This window comes from Trachurus trachurus (genome assembly GCF_905171665.1).
Source record: "Trachurus trachurus genome assembly, chromosome: 2".
NCBI classification, from domain to species: domain Eukaryota; kingdom Metazoa; phylum Chordata; class Actinopteri; order Carangiformes; family Carangidae; genus Trachurus; species Trachurus trachurus.
In genome coordinates, this window is record NC_139914.1 from 13,333,605 (window position 1) to 13,355,033 (window position 21,429).

Genomic DNA, 21,429 nt, shown 5'->3' on the forward strand with positions numbered 1-21,429 from the left:
ACAAAAAACAGTTGGGTTAAAAAATAACCCAATTTTAACCCAACTGCTGGTTCAAATAAAGACAAACCCCTTTTTGGGTTATTTTAACCCAACAGGTTATTGGGTTATTCTTTTTTTACCCAACTTTTGGGTTGAATATTCAACCCAAGAGTTGGGTTATGCTAACTACAACGATGGGTTATTTTTAACTTAACTATTGGGTTGTGTATAAAGCGCTTGCTCGACCCAATTATCCACCACTTTATTTTCCCATGATCCATTGCGTCACACTACAACGGAAGTCGGTTTTCAACCCCGTAGTAGCATTCTAGCGAGCAGCTAACTGGTAGCGCTAGCCACCGGTGTAGGCACCAAATGTGGGGGCTCCAGGCTGCCAAAACCGTTTAGACTAAATCTGATGTTTGTCAAGTCTACAAAACGAATTACCGAACAAACACCACCACTTCTGTGTGCACGCCTCTGCAACTAGTCATGGCTATCGTAGCCGTTAGCTTCGTTGCTGCTGACAGCTAACAGCGGTAGCTAAGCTAACATCAGGACGTCAGCTGTTAAAACCCTCCCGTTGTGGGACACGACATGAAACTACTCCAGTTAGCTCAGTCATGTTGGAACTAGGATATGCGCTGGAAAAAATATTTTTTCATGGGCTGTTTATTGAGTTATTTAAGACACTGCTAACGGCTAACGGTTAGCCCGGCTAACGTTAATCTAAAATGTAATGAATGGAGTGTCATGGCGACACCCAGCGTCGTTCTCCGGAAAGTGGTGGATAGCTGTGGTGGCGGGTGGAGACACACAGAATTGCCCAACCCTTAACCCAACAAACGGGTTACTCACTGAAAAATAACCCAATTACTTGAACAACCCAGAAATTGGGTTAAATTCATAGCCCTATAACCCTGAAAATGGGTTACACTCTGGAAAAATAACCCAAAAATGTAACTCAACACCAATAACTCAGAAATTGGGTTACAGAGATAACCCAACATTTTTTAGTGTGTAGGTAAACAACCCATAACTCTGTTTTTCTCACATTTACAAACTCAAGTTTTCTGCTTTTTTTTTTTTTTTGATCTCTGCTTCAAAGGAAGCGTGTGCCATCGCAACTCACACAGGATACTACACTACACTATCTCCCGTGGCGATGTGACAGGATGCAAGTGTGGTGAAAATATCAGATGTTCAGTTCAAGCGTGTTGTGCACAAAGTGACATGGGGAGGGGGAGGCAGGGCCGTTGTAGAGGGGAGAAAGGTGATGATAATTTTAGGGGCCCAGCGCCCAGTGGGGCCCATAAAAAACCCCAGTAGTCTAATCTTTGTATGACTGAATTATTCTGCATAAGACCCTCAACATCCCTCAACATCTTTCCAAGAATTTTTGTCTTATTTCTTGTCCAAATGTCTCATTTCTAGTCAAAACTAATCTCTTTCCACTTAAAATAAGACTCATCACCTAAAAATTAACCTGTTTTTAGATCATTTTCACTTGTTTCAAACAAATTTTCACTTGAAATAAAATAATAAAAAATCTGCCAGTGAAAGCAAGTTTTTTGTGCTTGTAATAAGGAAGAAAAACTTGCTCCACTATCAGATTTTTTCTACTTATTCCAAGTGAAAATCTGCTTGAAAGGAGTAAAAAGTGTCTAAAAACAAGCTACTTTTAATATGATGTGTCTTATTTTAAGTAGAATGAGATTTGTTTTGACTAGAAATGACATTTTGACTAGAAATAAGACAAATATTCTTGGTAAGATACTTGAGTTTTTGCAGTGTAATGCTGCATTAGCATCAAAACAAAGAAGGCTAAATAAAAAACGATAATACATACGTAGTCTAAGAAAAAAAAACTGGAAAAGTTAGGGGGGAGGGGCCCACTTTAGTATTCTTTAAGGGGGTTTCTGCGATGATGTCGAGCAAAACCGCACATCCCAGAGTCCTCGGTGGGTTGATGTCACGACGTGCAAGTAGCTCGTAACCAGGCCCTTTTTATTCCCAGTGATTAATGAGCACACATGCTTTTGATCATCGGCTGGCACGTTAAGCTCTTCTGCAGCTTGTTGCGTTTTTTTTTAGTTTTTTTGTGTGTGTGTGTGCACTTGATAGATGATGCACTGAGAGGATGGATATAGCACTTTTCCTCTGGGACTTCCTAATTGTACCTGTTAGTCCCTATATGTTTTGGACGAGGAACAGACACCAGAACGCCCTTCTTTGTCTGGAAACAATATTCACTTCAGTGGGAAACTTTTTTTTCCTGAGGTCAGACAAGGAAATCCCACCCTTAATTAGATATGTACGGGAAAAAATACAATTACATAGGCCTATTTCTTCCCTTTGTCTTTGTCTGACGGGAATGAAATAGAAACAGAAAGATGCGATCGCTGCATGGCTGAATCTCAGTTAAAACACCTTATCTTTTATTTACAGAAATATTACGTCAGTATGAACAAGCATCATCAGGATTTTATGACGAAACTATGATACAAAACTGAGAATGAGCTCAAACCTCAGGAAACTATACACATTTTTTTCACTATCAAGGTTCATATATGATGATGACATTTAAATATTTCAGTAGATTAATGTGGAAAGCTATTAAGTGAACCTTGAATTTATACTATTTTAATACAAATATATATATTTTTGTCAGACGTGAGATGTCGCCTCCACATCCGGGCCGACTTTGGTGCGGCTTGTCAGCCGACGTTGGCAGATAACAGCCAGAATCAGGCCAGATGCTGGCCAGACATGGGCCAGAGGACCCAGAATATACTGTGAGTGGAACTTACACTGCAGAAACTCCAAATCTTACCAAGAATATTTGTCTTATTTCTAGTCAAAATGTCATTTCTAGTCAAAACAAATATAATTCTACTTAAAGGGATAGTAGCATTTTTTTTAAAAGTGGGGTTGTATGATCTACAAATTAGCAGTTAGCCCGTTAGCAATGCGGGCTAACTCCCGTTAGCAACGCCAGCCCATAATAGCCCTGCCCAGAGATTTACAACATACAGTGTTGTGAACAGACCCAAAGAAACAGTCTGTTTTCACGGCCTAAAAGAGGTTAAAACACCGTTTTTATTTGGACCTAACCAACTGCTGATTCGCGCGCTAATAAAAACTGTGTTTTTCCTGCACTTTGAGGGGCTGAAAAAAATTATATTATAGTGAACAATGGAACTGTGTATTTTTTTTCAGGTAAAACCTCTTTTAGGCCGTGAAAATAGGCCGTTTCTTTGGGTCCATTCACAACAATGTATGTTGTAAATCTCTGGGCAGGGCTATTATGGGCTGGTGTTGCTAACGAAAGGAGTGCAGAGAGTCTTCTAGTACTTAGGGGCTATTTGTAGATCATACAACCCCACTTTTTAAAAAAAAATGCTACTATCCCTTTAAAATAAGACTCATGGCATTAAAAAGTAGCTTGTCAGACAGTTTTTCCTTCTTTCAAGCATATTTGCACTTGATATAAGTAGAAAAATCTGATAGAAGAGCAAGTTTTTCTTTCTTATTACAAGCACAAAAAAAACTTTCACTGGCAGATTTTTCTATTTATTTCAATTGAAAATTTGTTTAAAACAAGTTAAAGGGACAACGAGGAGTTTTGGAAAAGCGAAGTGTTTTCACACTACATTTATGAGCCTCCGCACCGTGAAATTCTTTGACCGGCGCAAGACAGACTCATGTTTTCATTCATCAAGAATTAAAGTCAGAGGTTGGAAGACGATCACATACCGTCGTAGTTCCCACCATAAACGGAGATTCGGCGGCGTTATTCTCATGACTCGCCACGAAACCGAAAGTAAAGAAACGCTGGTCGGCTCGCCCAGCATCTCCACCACCACTAATAATAACAAAATAACCATAGAGACAAAACCATAGATTTATCTAAAATGGACCATTAACAAGTGGTAACGTAGATTCATCCACATTAATATGAGACTTTTTTATAACCAAATAGAAACTCCTCGTTGTCCCTTTTAAAGCAGAACTATGCAGGATTTCGGCTGTAATTATTGTGGCTCAGAGACACTGTGATGGTAGAGTGACCTGTTATGAGGTGAATGGGGTCTAGGCCAATGCGCTCACCCCCCCCACTGGCTGAAAACCGCACTTGCAAGATCAGTCCTCCGTCTCGGTGTAAATCTCATCAATGGATAGAACTATCGCGAGAAACTGCCTTACGGCAGTACGAGATAAGAACGCAGATGACGTCATGCATGTCATGAATCGTGATTGGTTTGAGTTCGGAAAGTCGGAGGAAACCATGGAAACATGTTTGTACTGATGAAGTTCGGCTTGTGGCTAACACGGAGCTAATGCTAACAGACACACACACACCATGGATCTTTTATAAGATAATGTAATACATCATGACACACACACACACGCCTTCGCGTTTTGGAACCTTTATTCATGTGTGTGTGTGTATGTCTGTGTCTTTGTGTCTTTGTCTGTGTGTGGCCGTATTAGCGTTAGCTCCGTGTTAGCATTAGCTCCCTGTTAGCGTTAGCTCCGTGTTAGCATTAGCTCCGTGCTTAGCAAACACCGCTCTCTACCTTCAGCAGTAAACACAAGCACGTGTAGGGAGGGGGTGGAGGAGGTGGCGGGGCGAGTTTTTTTTTTACGACAGTGACATGTGCCTCCCAGAACTGTGGGGGAGCTCTGGAGAGGGAAAAAAAGAGAAACCAACGAAGGAGCGAGCTATTTCCGGCCAAGTTGCATAGTTCTGCTTTAAAATTGACTAAAAACAAGTAAATTTTTAGGTAATGAGTCTTATTTTAAGTGGAAAGAGATGAGTTTAGACTAGAAATGAGACATTTTGACAAGAAATAAGAGAAATATTCTTGGAAAGAGTTTGAGTTTTTGCAGTGTATCTTATCATCTAACTCTCTGCAAGATTTAATATTATAGGTTTATTTCCAGTAATTTCAAACTATTGATCTCAGAAGAAAAAACAATGCCACCAATCTAATCAGACGCTAGAGCAGAGACAAAGTGACACATACAGTATGTAGCTATGTCCAGTGTAACAAACAGTAAATATCTGACTTGTGTACCCACTGCTGAGCACATCTATAGGTCATATCAGAAGCTTTGAGATATCGAGAGTGTAGAAACGTAGAACTCATCCAGTTAATGATAATCAATAAAGCTAATGCAGGTGTCCTAAACTGTCAGATTAATTGTTAAAGTGATCTATAATTAATTAATAATTAAGTTTGAAGGCTGAAACCAGCAGCGCTTCACTCTCTGTATCTCTGTAGTTAGAGCAGTAGTTCTGGTGCAATGGTTGTAAATGTAAAGTGTCAAACCAGTGAGTCAGTTCCAGCTGAATTTACAGACAAAAAAATAATAATCTAAATCTAAATCTATGTAAAATGAAAAGTCTACATGGCTGACAGTGATGTGCCCCCGAAAATACACATGTGCAGTGTAAATACAAGGTAGATATTTTAGGTTGTGTCTTGTACTGTACTCATACACAATCAACTACATGCACAAACACGTGCACTCTTCCCTCCCTGCTCCCTCTCACAATCATCTCTCCAGCATTTTGGAATAATGAGATATGAAGTGAAAAACAGTGACGACAAAAAAAAAAAAAACCTCATTATTTGTTTAAAGGGATAGTTCAACGTTTTGGCAAATTGACCCTTTGCCATAATCCCTATAGTCATAGCAGTAGGTTCGTTACCTTTAATTGTCGGTGCAAGCTGTTTTTAGAACGGCGGAGCAGAGCCGTGAGCTGCTCAGAGCTACGCTACGGAGGCTAATGGGATTTCTTGGTTTCCCTCATCAAACTCATCAAATACACAATCCAACAACTCCACAACGCTCTGGTGGACAAGTTGTGACCTGCACATTCACCACGCTATGAGATAATAACACAACGTTACCACACAGAGTTGTTTTAGAGGGAAATTCATGCAAAACCGCTGATGCGCGTTGCCTTCAGGGACAGTTTTTCATCAAGCAGTCTCTGCATTTCCCTCTAAAACAACTCTGTGTGGTAACGTTGTGTTATTATCTCATAGCGTGGTGAATGTGCAGCTCACAACTTGTCCACCAGAGCGTTGTGGAGTTGTTGGATTGTGTATTTGATGAGTTTGATGAGGGAAACCAAGAAATCCCATAATGAGCCTCCGTAGCATAGCTCTGAGCAGCTCACGGCTCTGCTCCGCCGTTCTAAAAATAGCTTGCACCGACAATTAAAGGGAACGAACCTACTGCTAAAACTATAGGGATTATGGCAATGGGCCATTTTGCCAAAATGTTGAACTATCCCTTTAACTTAGCATCAAAACATAGTCAATTGAATAGTGGCTATAGCAGAAATTTGCATCTTAGCAACATATTTTTACTTGTACGCTCCAGAGAGATGTGACTTCTCTCTTCTGTCGGCTCGACTGAACAGCTTCTCGTTCAAGTTTATTCCACACGATGTGAAGAAAAAAGAAGAAAAAAAGCATTAATTCCTTATTTTGATGCCGAATATTGAAACTAGTTGATTCATGTGGTCTTCCTCGGGTCCATCAAAAGTCAAACTCCTTCTGTTTCAGTGATTTGATAAAAAAAAAGAAAAGAAGAATGCAACCACTGCACCTTCAAACAAAAGGGCTGTCCGATCTGAATATGTCCGGGTAGCTGGCCTTGCCGTTCAGGTGCTCGGTGTGGCTCTCGATGCTGTAGCAGCGGTGGACCTCGGTGAGCGACGACGCCACGTACGAGGCCGAGCGGAAGAAGTCGGCGTTGGCGAAGGTGCCGGCGAGCTGCATCCGCTGCTGGTTCCAGTGTCTCCGCAGAACACTCTGCACCTGCAACACGAGACAAAAGACACCAAAAAAAAGACTTGAGAAGGAGCAGTAGAGGTCAAAAAGGTCACACAATTGTTGAATTAAAGGGATAGTAGCATTTTTTTTTAAAAGTGGGGTTGTATGATCTACAAATAGCCCCTAAGTACTTTAATTGCAGTAGAAGACTCTCTGCACTCCTCCCGTTAGCAACGCCAGCCCATAATAGCCCTGCCCAGAGATTTACAATGTACATTGTTGTGAACAGACCCAAAGAAACGGCCTATTTTCGTGGCCTAAAAGAGATTTTACCTGAAAAAAAATACACAGTTCCATTGTTCGCTGTGGAATGGAACTGTGTATTTTTTTTCAGGTAAAATCTCTTTTAGGCCACGAAAATAGGCCGTTTCTTTGGGTCTGTTCACAACACTGTATGTTGTAAATCTCTGGGCAGGGCTATAGGACGAATCGCCTTGTTGTTTACAACTACTTCCGGGTAGAAAACCAGCATTCGAATAGTGACGGACAAGAGTTTCGCTATATATATCTAATTTTTCATGTTACTATATCACCGTTTAGACTAATCTGATGTTTGTAAAGTCTATAAAACCAATGATTGGACAAACATTACTATTTATGTGTGCACATTTTTGTAATTAGTCATGGTTATCATAGATTAGCCGGGCTAACGGTTAGCTACCTGTTTAACTTTAATAACTCAGTGACTCAATAAACGCTCCATGAAAAAATATTTTCTCCAGCGGATATCTGAGTTACAACATGACTGAGCAAACTGGAGTAGTTTCATGTCGTGTCCCACAACGGGAGGGTTTTAACAGCTGACGTCCTGCTGTTAGCTTAGCTACCGCCGTTAGCTTAGCTACCGTTAGCTGTCCCTGTCAGCTGAGCCACTGATGCTTTCTAGACACTGTGATTCCCCCAAACTGAATAAATACAACACATAGCAACACAAAACACACACACAGAAACAGTAATGTTTCTTCAATCATTTCAGATTTGTCTAAACGGTGATAGGGCGTGAAAAATATGATATATAGCTAAACTCTCGTTTGTAACTATTGATCTCATTCAAATTACGTGCTGGTTTTCTACCCGGAAGTAGAATGTAAACAACAAGGAGATTCGGTCTATGGGCTGGTGTTGCTAACGGGAGGAGTGCAGAGAGTCTTCTACTGCAATTAAAGTACTTAGGGGCTATTTGTAGATCATACAACCCCATTTAAAAAAAATGCTACTATCCCTTTAACTAAATGTGGCTAATTTCCAGTGGATTTTATCATATAAAATGTTTAAAAATTCACAATCCAATCCTAATAAACAAAGCTGATTCCTCACCTCCCCATTGAAGAAACAGAATATAGTCGAAACCAAGAGACCCTGCATGTGGGAAAAAAAAACAAAAAACATGTGTCTTGAGAAAATACACAAGGGGAGAAAATCGTTTAAGCTCAGACAGCTGCAGAAGTCCACAATATCTCATGCTCATGCTCCTATCCTGAAAATATTTGTAATATTAAACCACTATTGCGTCATTACTGAAGATGTTTCCAGTCTGTTTACAAATGTGAATCCAGATTTCCAGCACTGACCTGGTAGTGCATGAGGATGTTCATGATGTACAGGTAGATCTCCGAGGCCCAGTGCTTGTGGGGTTTGTAGGGAACCAGGACGAACTGGATGCCCAGCAGGGGGATGAGGATCAGCGTGGCCCTCACGGCCCTCATGTAGAGGCTGGACTCGGCCTGGTGCGTCACCCTCAGCTTGGTGATGAGCACCCGCACGATGTTGAGCAGGAAGAAGAGGTTCACCTATACAGACAAGACAGAAGCTGCTTTTAGTTTTTCCACTAAAGCTAAGAAAACAGATAAAAAACCAAATACACACTAAGAACAGTTGGGTTAAAAAATAACCCAATTTTAACCCAACTGCTGGTTCAGATAAAGACGAACCCCTTTTTTGGGTTAATTTTAACCCAACAGGTTGGATTATTCTTTTTGACACAATTTTTTTGTTGAATATTCAACTGTTTCACTGAAAAATAACCCAATTACTTGAACAACCCAGGAATTGGGTTAAATTCATAGCCTATAACCCTGAAAATGGGTTACACTCTGGAAAAATAACCCAAAAATTTAACTCAACACCAAAAACTCAGAAATTGGGTTACAGAAATAACCCAACATTTTTTTAGTGTGTATGAAAGTGAAACTAGAGAATGCATTTCCTGAAGGGATACTATATATTTCTAACATAAAACTTTGGGGTACTCAACATTTCCGGGTTCACAATGGGGCCCTATGGGCTGGCAAGTAGACTATAAGTGTAAAAAAGAGTGTGTAGATATACATTTATAAATGAAAAATGTGAAAGTCCTTAAATGGTTGAGAAATGGTCTGAATTGTTGGAATTAATGAGAAAAAGTTCAAAGTAAAGGGTTAAAGAGGTGGAAAAGGCGAAAGTCAGGACATGAAGAAGCTCCAAATCCTGAAATTTCCATTACGAAAGTGAAATTTTTTCCATTGTTGACGTTTGGGAGGTGAGGGAGATGAATCGATCATCTGTCCTCAGTCCGACTGATAACCTGTCTCACTCTCACAGTGACTGGCCTGGAGGTAAAAACAAGCCAGAGGTGCAAACGGCAGCATACCAGCAGACCAGACTGGGCTGATTACGACTGAGGAAGTGAGTCTCCAGTCTTCGCTCCAAGGCCGTAGGTCAAGTGTTTATTATTATTATGCCCTGAACATGCAGCTGTAATGATCTGTTGTTTCTCAGCCAAGTTTTGCACAATGCTGCTTTTCAGTGTTATAGATTTCTGTCCAGTTTCCAGCTTTTTCTTTTGCTTAGTCTGCATATTGCACTTTAAATACATTGTTGCAACCTTCTATTTATTTTTACTACATGTTTTTATCGTGACCTTCTATTTATTACATGCTTTTCTATTTGGCCTTTCCTGTACAGGGTACTTATATGCATTTGAAATTTCCAGATTCCATACTTTTTCCAGACTTCTCGGTAAAAATGCAAATAGATGTGCATAATATTAAAAAAGCAATTAATCATTTCTTTTCATTATTCTGAATGCCATTATGTGGAGATTGTAGCTAGGTATAATAGCACATATACAAAATAATTAACCCAATTAACTTCAGATAAGACCAACCCCAGATAAGTATTAAGATAAATATATTTCCATACAATAGTTTCCATTTTTAAGAGACAAAATAAAGAAAGGTTTGACTTTCAAGGAGTTTTCAACTGCTTTCAGTTCAGCACTTACCACCAGTGCAGCACAGATGGGGCCATGGATAATGTATAGTAAAGCTGTGTCTGAGCTGACCCAGCATCTGCAGAAAAATGGATCATATCATCACTTTATAGCAGTTCATCCACAATGGAGATACAGTAGCTAGTGAGCACTTAAAGCAGATATCAGTGGAATGTTTTTGTTAATATAAGTCCTAAATAGTCCTATTTTCCGTCAGCAATCACTTACATGAAGTATTTCAGCCTAAACACGAGTCTCTCCGTCACTCTGCTCTGCTGTAACCCGAGGAGAAAATTTTCCTTGTGGGATACAAGTGTTATCCAATGAGGAGAGAGAACGGCATGAAGGGCTGTGTGTGCAGCCAAGGGATGCGCGTGAATGTGGTGACGTAGCACGAGGACCAATTGATGCCTGACAAGGGCGGGGGCTGCTAACTCATGGTGCGTTCAAAGAAACTCGTACTTTGTGTTTTTCCTTCCTGTGAAGTCATACCAGTTCGATCTGGTACGAGTTCACGGGTCAGAAGTTACGAGTGGCCGTTATAGGGAACTTTCACAGACAACAGGATGGTAAAAACACGAGCTACGGGTTACCTGGAACGCTACCAAGTCGTAGTTGTGACTTGAAGCTGTAACTTACGGTTTCAAAAGCCTGCCTTGAACGCAGCATTAGCCGAAACGGCCGTGAAGCTGATATCTGCTTTAAGCATGTAGTGTTATCCTTTTATTTCATTGCATACATTGTGTTAATTGCATTCACTGTTAGTCATCATCCTTGATGTTGATTGGAGTGTTTTGTGTGTCTCTTCACTGCAAAAACTCAAATATCTGACCAAGAATATTTGTCTTTTTTCTAGTGAAAATGTAATTTCTAGTCCAAACAAATCTCATTATACTTTAAAATAAGACTCATCACCTAAAATTAACTTGTTTTTAGAAAATTTTCACTTGAAATAAGTAGAAAAATCTGATAGTGGAGCAAGTTTTTCTTCCTTATTACAAGCACAAAAAACCTGCTTTCATTGGCAGATTTTTCTACTTATTTCAAGTGAAAATCTGTTTGAAACAAGTGAAAATGATCTAAAAACAAGTTAATTTTTAGGTGATGAGTCTTATTTTAAGTGGAAAGAGATTAGTTTTGACTAGAAATGAGACATTTTGACAAGAAATAAGACAAATATTCTTGGAAAGATTTGGAGTTTTTGTAGTGTTCTTGTCTTGTTGCAAAACAAAAGGAAGTTGAAGTCAATCTTTAGTAAAGATAGGGAAGACTCACTTGTCGTTGTAGTAGAAGTGGCGTGATATTGCATGTATCACCGATGGCACGAGTGGAAAACCTGTAACGTCAAATCATCATCAATCGTCATCTGTGTTCATCTACGGTAAGATGTGCATGATGAAATCTGTGCATGAGTCTTTACTCACCCCATCCCAGCAGATAATACCATATGAGATGCTGTTTTTCTGCAAACACGGCCACGACGATGAGAGTGTGCAGGTAGATCCCCTCGCACAGCATCCAGAAGTAGTTACAGCTCATCAGATACATATGGATGAACATGATGATCTTACAGCTCACCTGGGAGGAAAAGGCAACCGGAGCATCTCTTTATTCTACCGGGATATCTGGAATATTATCAGCCTTATTGAGTCAGATGCAGGAAGTCAAAAAAATCACTCACAGAATCGTTGTCCATGTATTCCTGTTTTTTCAGCCACACGACGGTGATGATTGAGTTGAGCACGAATGAGAAAAAGAGGTTTTTGTGGAGCGTTATCCTCTGGCAGCTCAGACTCCTGGGAGCAGCAGAAGAGGAGAGACACATTAAAGACATAACAGGACATTTTATCAGCTTATCAGTCACAGAATTATGTCAAAATTCAACATCAAGCACAAAAAAAGATACTCGAGGATTATTTCAACAGAGGAACCCTTTAGTAAAGGTGTCTCTCTTTTTCTATTATTAAAATGTCAACTGAGTAAGCAATATGACTATAAATAGGTGGTAATAGCCAGAAAGGATTAAAAAATAACCCAATTATAACCCAACTGCTGGTTCAAATAAGGACAAACCCATATTTTGGGTTATTTTAACCCAACAGGTTGGGTTATTCTTTTTGACCCAACTTTTGGGTTGAATATTCAACCCAAGAGTTGGGTTATGCTAACTACAACATTGAGTTATTTTTACACCCTTAACCCAATGAATGGGTTACTCACTGAAAAATAACCCAATTACTTGAACAACCCAGGAATTGGGTTAAATTCATAGCCTATAACCCTGAAAATGTGTTAACCCAACACCAATAACTCAGAAATTGGGTTACAGAGATAACCCAACATTTTTTAGTGTGCACATCTTCTATATAGTGTGTCAGTATTTGGTAAACTACCAAACTTACAGCAGCATGTTTTATAATAAAGTACAATAAAGACAGCTGTGCAACACTTACTTGAAATAGAAGAATATTCCTAATGAAATCAGCAACGACACCAGAGACAGTCCTTGACCAATCATAACCAAGTAGAACTGAGTCATCACTGCCTGCAACACAATTAATACAAGTTCACATCTCTCTTTCCAAACAAACTTCTAGTTTATGCATCTATGCCCTCTTACCAGGGCCGTTGCTAGGAATTCTGGGCCCCCTGAAAGAATACTGAAGTGGGCCCCCCAACCCTGACTTTTTATTACCACTTTTTTCTTGGACTACCGGTATGTATTATCTTTTTTCTTTTTTTTTCTTACTCTATGGGGGTTATTGCTTGGAAAATGAAATGTATTTTCATAAATATTGCATGTTTTCTGGCTTTATTTGATTCTGATGCAGCATTAGTATGAAGATTAATCATGGTTATATCTGCAGAACTATAATTTAACCATAGAAAGATTAGGCTACAGGGGGTTTTGTGGCCCCTACTGGGCTGTGGGCCCCTATAACTGTCATCACCTTGCAGCGGCCCTGCTCTCACCTTCCCGTGATGTGTATTGTTGGTTTTGCAGTTGGTGAAGTTCGTCCACGTCCTTTTGCTCTCCGGGTGGTGTCCCCACTCCCCCTCCTCTGTGCAGACCTTGGTGGCAAAAGCTGTTGACATTTTTTTATTAGAATTAGTAAAGCAAAAGGTAAAAACATGCCGCAGATACAGGGGTCGGTACTCGACAGTGTTGGGAACGTTACTTTTAAAAAGTAATTAGTTATAGTTACTAATTACTTCTCCCAAAAAGTAACTGAGTTAGTAACTCCACTACTTCACTATAATAGTAACTAGTTACCAGGGAAAGTAACTATTGCGTTACTTTTTCTTTCTTTTTTTGAAGTTTAAATATGTCGAAGAATTTGGATTTTTTCTCTCTCATTTTTAAATTGTATTTTATTGTTTTCATATATTTCACTGATCGCAATTATGGAATGCGAGTGTGTGTTTTATTGAAAGCGAGGCTGGTGTGCCTATGAAAATAGGTTACAGTGGGTTTTTTAAGTGCTGTGGCTACAAGCAAATCTCATATTGTCTCTGTACAAAGACAACAAAGACCTTTTTAAATGTGAAAACAGCGGAGACCTATTCAAGATTTGCGTTTAATAACAGGCGAAACATCGAAATTAATTAATTCATGGCCACATTAAGTGAAATTATTAACTTTACCGATTATCCATCTGATTATCTGTCCTGCTGCGAGCGCACAACAGGGTATCTGCGGATCCTTAAAAAGTCTTAAATTCATGTATCTAAAATTAAGGCCTTAAAAAGTATTACATTTATTAGAAAATTCTAAGATGGTCTTAAATATATAATACACAGCATCATAAAATATGTATGCACTTAAACTTTTATATGAAATAACAGGGTATGCGCGCGGGGTCTTAAAAAGTCTAAAATGTGAAAATCTAAATTTTAGGTCTTAAAATGTCTTAAATTTGTTGAATTATTGTGTTCAAGTCTTAAATAATTTTAGACAGGTCTTACATTTTCTTATGCCCACCATGGGCGAGCATTTCACTCGCATTTGCCCCTAAAAAAAACAAACATGTGTGAACCGGAAAAATCACAAAAAGAAAGAGCACACGATTGGTCAAAAACTACAAATCCCACAATTATCTGGCCTCAACAATAACAGTAGTTAGTGTAAGTAAGGGAGAGTGGAGCTGTAGGTGAAGAGGAAACAACGCCACGTCTGGTCCTGTTCTATGTTGTTCGTTCACACCGTCACCGTTTATTCGTTACGTCCGCGGTGTAAAAGGCCGTGACGCAAAGACGCGATTAGGCGCGAGACGCGGTAGACGCGACTTTTTTTTTTTGCGACGCAATACACCCGATTGTTTTATGGCGACGGGACCTTCGCGTCTTCGTCCTTTTCATCGTGTTTGGTGGGAAGACCCACAGGGGCTTCCCACACAAACACGAGGAACGCTTTTTTTTCGCGCGAGCTTTTACGCGCAACCAAACGCGAGATACGCGAGAAATGCGATTTATCGCTCGTTTTGACTTTGTGTAAATTCGCGTCTTCACGAGCCCGCCCATTTTCACTACAACAACATTTCTGCTCTCACCAACCATGGTTGAGGTCACAACGCTGCTGTAGCTGCTCTGGAAGAGTTCCAGCTGATGAGCTACAGAGACTTTAGGGTCAAGAGGAGCAGTGCGTCGCTGTGTCGGACTGTTTGGATTTAATGAAGAAGCTGCACAGAGTCAGGTGAGCAGAAGCTCAGGACAAACACTTCGCTCCGGGACATAATGTAGCTACACCTCACATGTTCTTGTCTTTTACCTCAGGGAGATTAAAGTAATGTCTGTTTCCACTTTCCCTCCGATCTCGGCAGCTTCCCTCTGCTAGTTTGTGTGTGTGAGGCTAAACTGCGTGCGTGTGTGGTTTGTGTACAAACTGAACACTGCCTCTGATTGGCTTAGCATGAAACCTTACTCTGCCTCAACCAATCATCATCACTTATGCGGTTGTCTCGTCCCTCCCTCCTCCCCCCTCCCCTCACCAAAGGAGAGGAGGAGAAAAACAACAGTTTAGCAGCTTCTGTGTCTGAGATGAGCCAAGTCGGAGGACAACGGCTTCACTGAGTAGTTTGTAACGCGCCTCATTTAATTGTCGGTAACGGTAACGGCGTTGTAACGGTGGAAATAGTAATTAGTTAGATTACTCGTTACTGAAAAAGATAACGCCGTTAGTAACGCCGTTTATTTTAACGCCGTTATTCCCATCACTGGTACTCGAGAAGCAATTTACCAGAAGTGTCAAAGTCATCATAGTAGTCCGGGCAGTTCTGGTTGGTGAGGCCTGGTTCAGTTGCGTCCCAGCACAGCCATCCATCCCATGTCCTGTTACACATGGGCTCTGCTGACAACAGAGGGAGCGATCAGTAGCAATAACACTGGGGCTGATGGTTGTTGTATGTGCACCACAGATTTTAAAGGGATAGTAGCATTTTTTTTAAAGTGTGGTTGTATGATCTACCAATAGCCCCTAAGTACTTTAATTGCAGTAGAAGACTCTCTGCACTCCTCCCGTTAGCAACGCCAGCCCATAATAGCCCTGCCCAGAGATTTACAACATACAGTGTTGTGAACAGACCCAAAGAAACGGCCTATTTTCACGGCCTAAAAGAGGTTTTACGTGAAAAGAATTACACAGTTCCATTGTTCGCTATAATATAATTTTTTCCAGCCCTTCAAAGTGCAGGAAAAACACAGTTTTTATTTGGACCTAACCAACTCACGTATCCCTCCGCCCAGGGTTAGCGCCCACCGATCAGCAGTTGGTTAGGTCCAAATAAAAACTGTGTTTTTCCTGCACTTTGAAGGGCTGGAAAAAATTATATTATAGTGAACAATGGAACTGTGTATTTTTTTTTCAGGTAAAACCTCTTTTAGGCCGTTTCTTTGGGTCCATTCACGACACTGTATGTTGTAAATCTCTGGGCAGGGCTATTATGGGCTGGCGTTGCTAACGGGAGGAGTGCAGAGAGTCTTCTACTGCAATTAAAGTACTTAGGGGATATTTGTAGATCATACAACCCCACTTTTAAAAAAAATGCTACTATCCCTTTAAAACGTTCTCCTCACCTATAGTTTTTGACGGCCGGTGCGACTCTTTTATAATGCGCTGGAAACATTCGTACTGGGCCGTGGCAATTTTGTCCCGCGTGGACTGATGCTCCTGATGTCCACCATGTGTCTCATGCTGGTTCTCATGTGTCTCGTGTTGTTTTTCCTCCGGGTTTGCCACCACCACTAGCAGCTGGGAATATTAAAGTGCAATTACAACACTCATGCAATGGTGACCAGGGCCGTTGCTAGGAATTCTGGGCCCCCTGAAAGAATACTAAAGTGGGCCCCTAACTTTTCCACTTTTTTCCTTAGACTACGTATGAATTATCATTTTTTTATTTAGCCTACTTTGTTTTGATGCTAATGCAGCATTACTATGAGTATTAGTCAGGGTTTCATGCAGAATGAATCAGTCATACAAAGATTAGACTACTGGGGTTTTTTGTGGGCCCCACTGGGCGCTGGGCCCCTAGAATTATCATCACCTTTCTCCCCTATACGGCCCTGGTGGTGACAAATTCTACATCTAACAACCTTTGTGGCTTGATTTCACACTTTTGACCAGTTTTGAAATGCAGAAACCCAAACAACTAAAGGAATATATGATAAAATAAAATAACATCACATAACTGAGTAGTTTTAATTAAAACATTGCAATTTCTGATCTAATTAAAGAAATTAAAGTACAAGAATGTCTTTCCTGAATTTGTGAAGGTGATTTGCAGTATACTACCGGGTATGTATTAAACTGTACATTTCATATGCAGCTGTTACCTTATTAAAGGAGCACAACACCAGGAGAAACAGGACGCAGTTGAGATCCATCTGTGCTCTGATCTTCATGATTAGTTTCTAGTTGAGAAGACAAAAAATGGAAAATTGAATATTAATACTCAGTTTTCTGCACTTTGATGACAGAAGTAAAACCAAAACCTGAGGGTCGGTTCAGTCTGTCGTAGGTGTTATTTTTAATATCTAACACAATGTTATTTTTACATGATCTGGAGGAACAGGTAAAGGTTTCAGCACTATCCTGAATAATTTCCCCCAGAGCTCGATGAAAATAACGCTTCCTGATACAGCAGCTGCTGACATGATCCGACACTCGCCGCGTTGACAGCAGCTGGATTCAACCTCTGCTTCACGTGGTCCAAACTGTCACACCCACACAATCTGTATTTTTTGTTCTTTAGAGAATTTAAAAGATTTATCCACCCTTATGTTATATTTTATACAACCTCAGCTTCTCTGGATTTATTAATGTGTTATTTGCTTACAGAAAAATAACAATTTTACTGTCAAAAATGAGGTCCAGTTCTGTGACCTTTGCCCACATTAAAGGGATAGTAGCATTTTTTTTTAAAGTGGGGTTGTATGATCTACAAATAGCCCCTAAGTACTTTAATTGCAGTAGAAGACTCTCTGCACTCCTCCCGTTAGCAACGCCAGCCCATAATAGCCCTGCCCAGAGATTTACAACATACAGTGTTGTGAACAGACCCAAAGAAACGGCCTATTTTCACGGCCTAAAAGAGGTTTTACCTGAAAAAAAATTACACAGTTCCATTGTTCACTATAATATAATTTTAGAAATCTCTGGGCAGGGCTATTATGGGCTGGCGTTGCTAACGGGAGGAGTGCAGAGAGTCTTCTACTGCAATTAAAGTACTTAAGGGCTATTTGTGGATCATACAACCCCACTTTAAAAAAAAATGCTACTATCCCTTTAAAGTTGTGTAAACAAAACAGAGGATCTATGTCTCCAGTCCCATGTTTTTATTTTGTAATGGCAGGTCTCTCCTTTTGTACATGGGGGTTACAGACGTGACCTTCAGCTTCCTCTGCTCGCAGCTTCCTTCCTGCATGCTTATTATGCCTGTTTAAACCAAGGTGAAGCCAGAAGTTGTCAATATGGCAAATAGCCTCCAGTAATAGCATATGCTGCAAACACATTTACAAAGCTTTTTATCAACTCTTTAATGTTTGGATGTAACTGTGTGATGAATCCATAGAGAAACAACACACTTTCCACTTATCTCTTATCAAATTGTACTGTTTTATTATATAAATCTGTTATATAATCACTATATTAAAATTGTAAAGCTCTAAGCCAGTCTCAATTCTGTTAAAGCATCATCTTTTTCCTCATCTAGAAATTAACCTTGTATCCTTGAAGTCCAAATCTATCTAACTTTAGCCACATTGCAGTGTGACAATGCCCCCTAATTCCCTCTCATCTGGAAAGATAAACACGTATAAAATAGGATTGTGACACAGAATAACAATCTTTATTCCGTTCCAGATCCCCTGCCTGTTAATTCAGGAAATCTGTGTCAGTTTATATGCGATTATTATCTTCTTGAACACACCCAAAAAGCACACATTATAGTATCTCCCTAATGGCCCACACAGACACTTAATAACTCATAGGGAAGTTACTCCCTTATTACGTGGGCCATCTATGACACAATATGAGGATTTACACACTTTTCCCGAGAAGTACCCTTTATTAGAAACACATTGGCTTTACTTAGGAAATCCCTAATTCACCGTTTTATCTTAGCCATGTGAGCAGCTTTTTGTTGTTAGGTGTGACAGAACTGTGAGTGGGATGGACTCGTTCCATACTGGAAACATTCTTTAGCTTTTGGGAAAAAGCAGGAAATTTAGGAAGTGTTGCTAACCCTTGATATATTAACACTAGATTCTCCTTACTTTACAGATGGAGTGCCCCGAGGCCTTCATATAGCCTATCATGTTGCTATGTGACAAAGATCGGATCAAGCTGAAGGATATTGCTTTAAAATCTAACTTATAGATGTACTGGTTATTGTTTTTCCACCTGCCAACTTGATATATATATATATAACTGTACAACATATTTTGATCTATGGTTATGTTTCTCTATGTTTGCATTGATTCACCCTGACCTTAAGTATGAAATCTCAATTGAATATGAGACTAAAAAATAAACATGTGACCACTCTTCAGCGCAATCATACGGCCTTCTTGCTGAAAAAGCATTAAAGAAACTTACCTTTGCAGTAGCCTAGTAGAGAATTATTAAATTATCAAAGTGATTAAAACTCAGTATTTGCCGGTGCTCAAAGAATAATCCTCCAGTCTGAGAGTTTGCCTTTGCAAGGAAAAGAAAAACCATGCGTCTTTGTGGTTTGGTCCAGAGTAGCTAGTCCCTAGTCCAGCGTGTGTGTGTTTCGCACCAGAGTCAGATGCAACACTGAGATGTCCTCATAAAAACTGAAGGGGGCTGTGGATGACATCACATGCTTGTCTTTTGTGGAGCCACACAGACAAAAGGACATCCCTACAGAGGAATGGACAGCACAGCACGGAGTGTTGTGAAATAATGCTTTAAATTGTCTATATTTTGTTGAGTTAATCATCTAAATCAACTTTAGTGTCATACTTAAAGATATTTCTGGGGGTCTCAGATCTAGAAAGCAACTTTTTTTATTGGAAAAAGTGACCTATGGTTTCTTTAGATGTATTAAAGTTGCTATTTTAATTTTTATATAGGCCTAACTGCAGATTTATGACAAGTGCAGAATTAAAAAAAAAAAAAAAAATGTGATGCTGACTTATAACTTAAATTTACTCAAACTAGCCTACTAGAAGTTGTTTCTTTGGAGCAAATCAAATGTAATCTGCTACTGTTTATTAATTTTAAAAAAAAGAAGAAAAAAAAGATAACAATGCTATTACGAGTTATGTGTCAGATGCAGAATAGTTATAATTTGCATGTTATTGAGAAAGAAAGAAAAGAAATCGCCTTGTGCTTGTACTGCAAGTAGATATTCAACCATGTTTCTATCTCTTAGCAACGGCGCCCTCTGCAGTTCGAATTCTCCTCATCCTTCTTTTCAAAGATGATGCCCCCTTAGGAATGTCAAATTTGTTGAATATAGTATTACTTTTGGGCAAATACCATATACACTTTTGTAAATGGAAAAGTAAATCCCCGTCAATAATCTGTTTTAAAAATGAACCAAACAAACATTTTAGTTCCTTATATTTACTGGCAGATGGAAATGAAGAAATTAATGGTATGATGGAAATTGCAATACGATGTAATTTGTTCATTTGTGAAGAGTCCTTCAACTTGTGTTATATCTTTTATTTTATTTTTTATTTTTTTTCATGCATTTAAAATAGCTGTTTATTATTCAGTGCCAAGCCTTGTAGATTTAATTTTCTATTTTTTTATTGTAAGAATAGTAATGTCTTTGGAAAAAGAGAATGCAACAGTTTTCCTGTTTGAGAATGAATGTACATTTTGAAAACAATAAAGTTTGAAAAAAAGAAAAAAAAAAAAGTTCGAATTCTCCATGGCAACAGTCAGGTTACCATGACGCTGTACTGTCGTTCCCCAGGCGACAGGGGCAAAACCAACAGTTGCGGCTGGTCTTTTAACTTTAACATGGACGATTTCAATTAAAGACAGGTGTTTTCTTTTCTCAGGTGAGTAACGTTACATCTCGACAGGTTAAATCGATCAAACGGAAGTGTTTCTATCAAACTACTGAACCCGGAAGTTGTCGAAAGTTGTTGGTAATAAACTCAATGGACAAACTAGCAACGGGAAGTCCAACTAAAACGTGCTTTGCTGTGGTTAAAAGTGGATAAAGTAAGTTAACGTTAGTGGATAAACATTTTAAAATGCAGTGTTACATTGTTGATACCGGTCGTTATGAGTAAAGTGGAGTAGTAAGTAGCTATAAGTAGTTAATTAGCCATTCTACCGTCACCTGTTAGCTGCAGGGCTAAAAACAAGGTGTGTTGTGTTCAGGTGCATGCTAAAAGGTGGGATATGAGAAAACTATCTATGTAAGTTAGTCTGCCTTTGTGATATATATAACTAACAGTCTCTTTTTCTTTCTAACTATATGTTTTATCTGTGTTTTTAACGGCATTCTTAACTGCTGTATGTTTTTAATGAAATTTTGCATTTTTACGGTGAGCCGAGGGCAAATTTCCACCATGGTGGATAATAAAGATTTATTGTATTGTATTGTATTGTATTGTAACTTTAGGGGTGTTTTTGTGAACTGCACCGCTGACTAAATTGCAGTTAAATACTTTTATTGCTGTTCATATTTTTTATTTATAGAGTGTAAGTGAAAGAAAGTGGGTGATGGAGAGGGCCACAGCACCTTGTTGTGCTCTCATTTTCATTATTGCCTGTTAGTTAGTTTGATCGTAAATCACCTTGTCAGCACTTTAATCAATATGCAGTAGGCTATGTCTGTGTTTTTCTTCCCTGTTGTCCTT

General features: G+C 39.4%; 1 protein-coding gene across 1 annotated transcript; it reads right to left on the reverse strand.

The window, feature by feature from the left end:
- Window positions 1-6,292: 6,292 nt before the first annotated feature.
- LOC310998886 (calcitonin gene-related peptide type 1 receptor-like) lies at window positions 6,293-19,365 on the reverse strand. The gene is made up of 13 exons (XM_083989136.1): window positions 19,178-19,365; window positions 16,915-16,992; window positions 16,156-16,330; window positions 15,320-15,427; window positions 13,057-13,169; window positions 12,537-12,628; window positions 11,765-11,879; window positions 11,508-11,661; window positions 11,359-11,419; window positions 10,096-10,162; window positions 8,405-8,623; window positions 8,151-8,192; window positions 6,293-6,818 (listed from the first exon to the last, which is right to left on the reverse strand). Exons 2-13 carry the CDS (start codon window positions 16,981-16,983, stop codon window positions 6,609-6,611), a joined length of 1,425 nt encoding a protein of 474 aa, XP_083845262.1. The 5' UTR covers window positions 16,984-16,992; window positions 19,178-19,365; the 3' UTR covers window positions 6,293-6,608.
- Window positions 19,366-21,429: the final 2,064 nt, after the last annotated feature.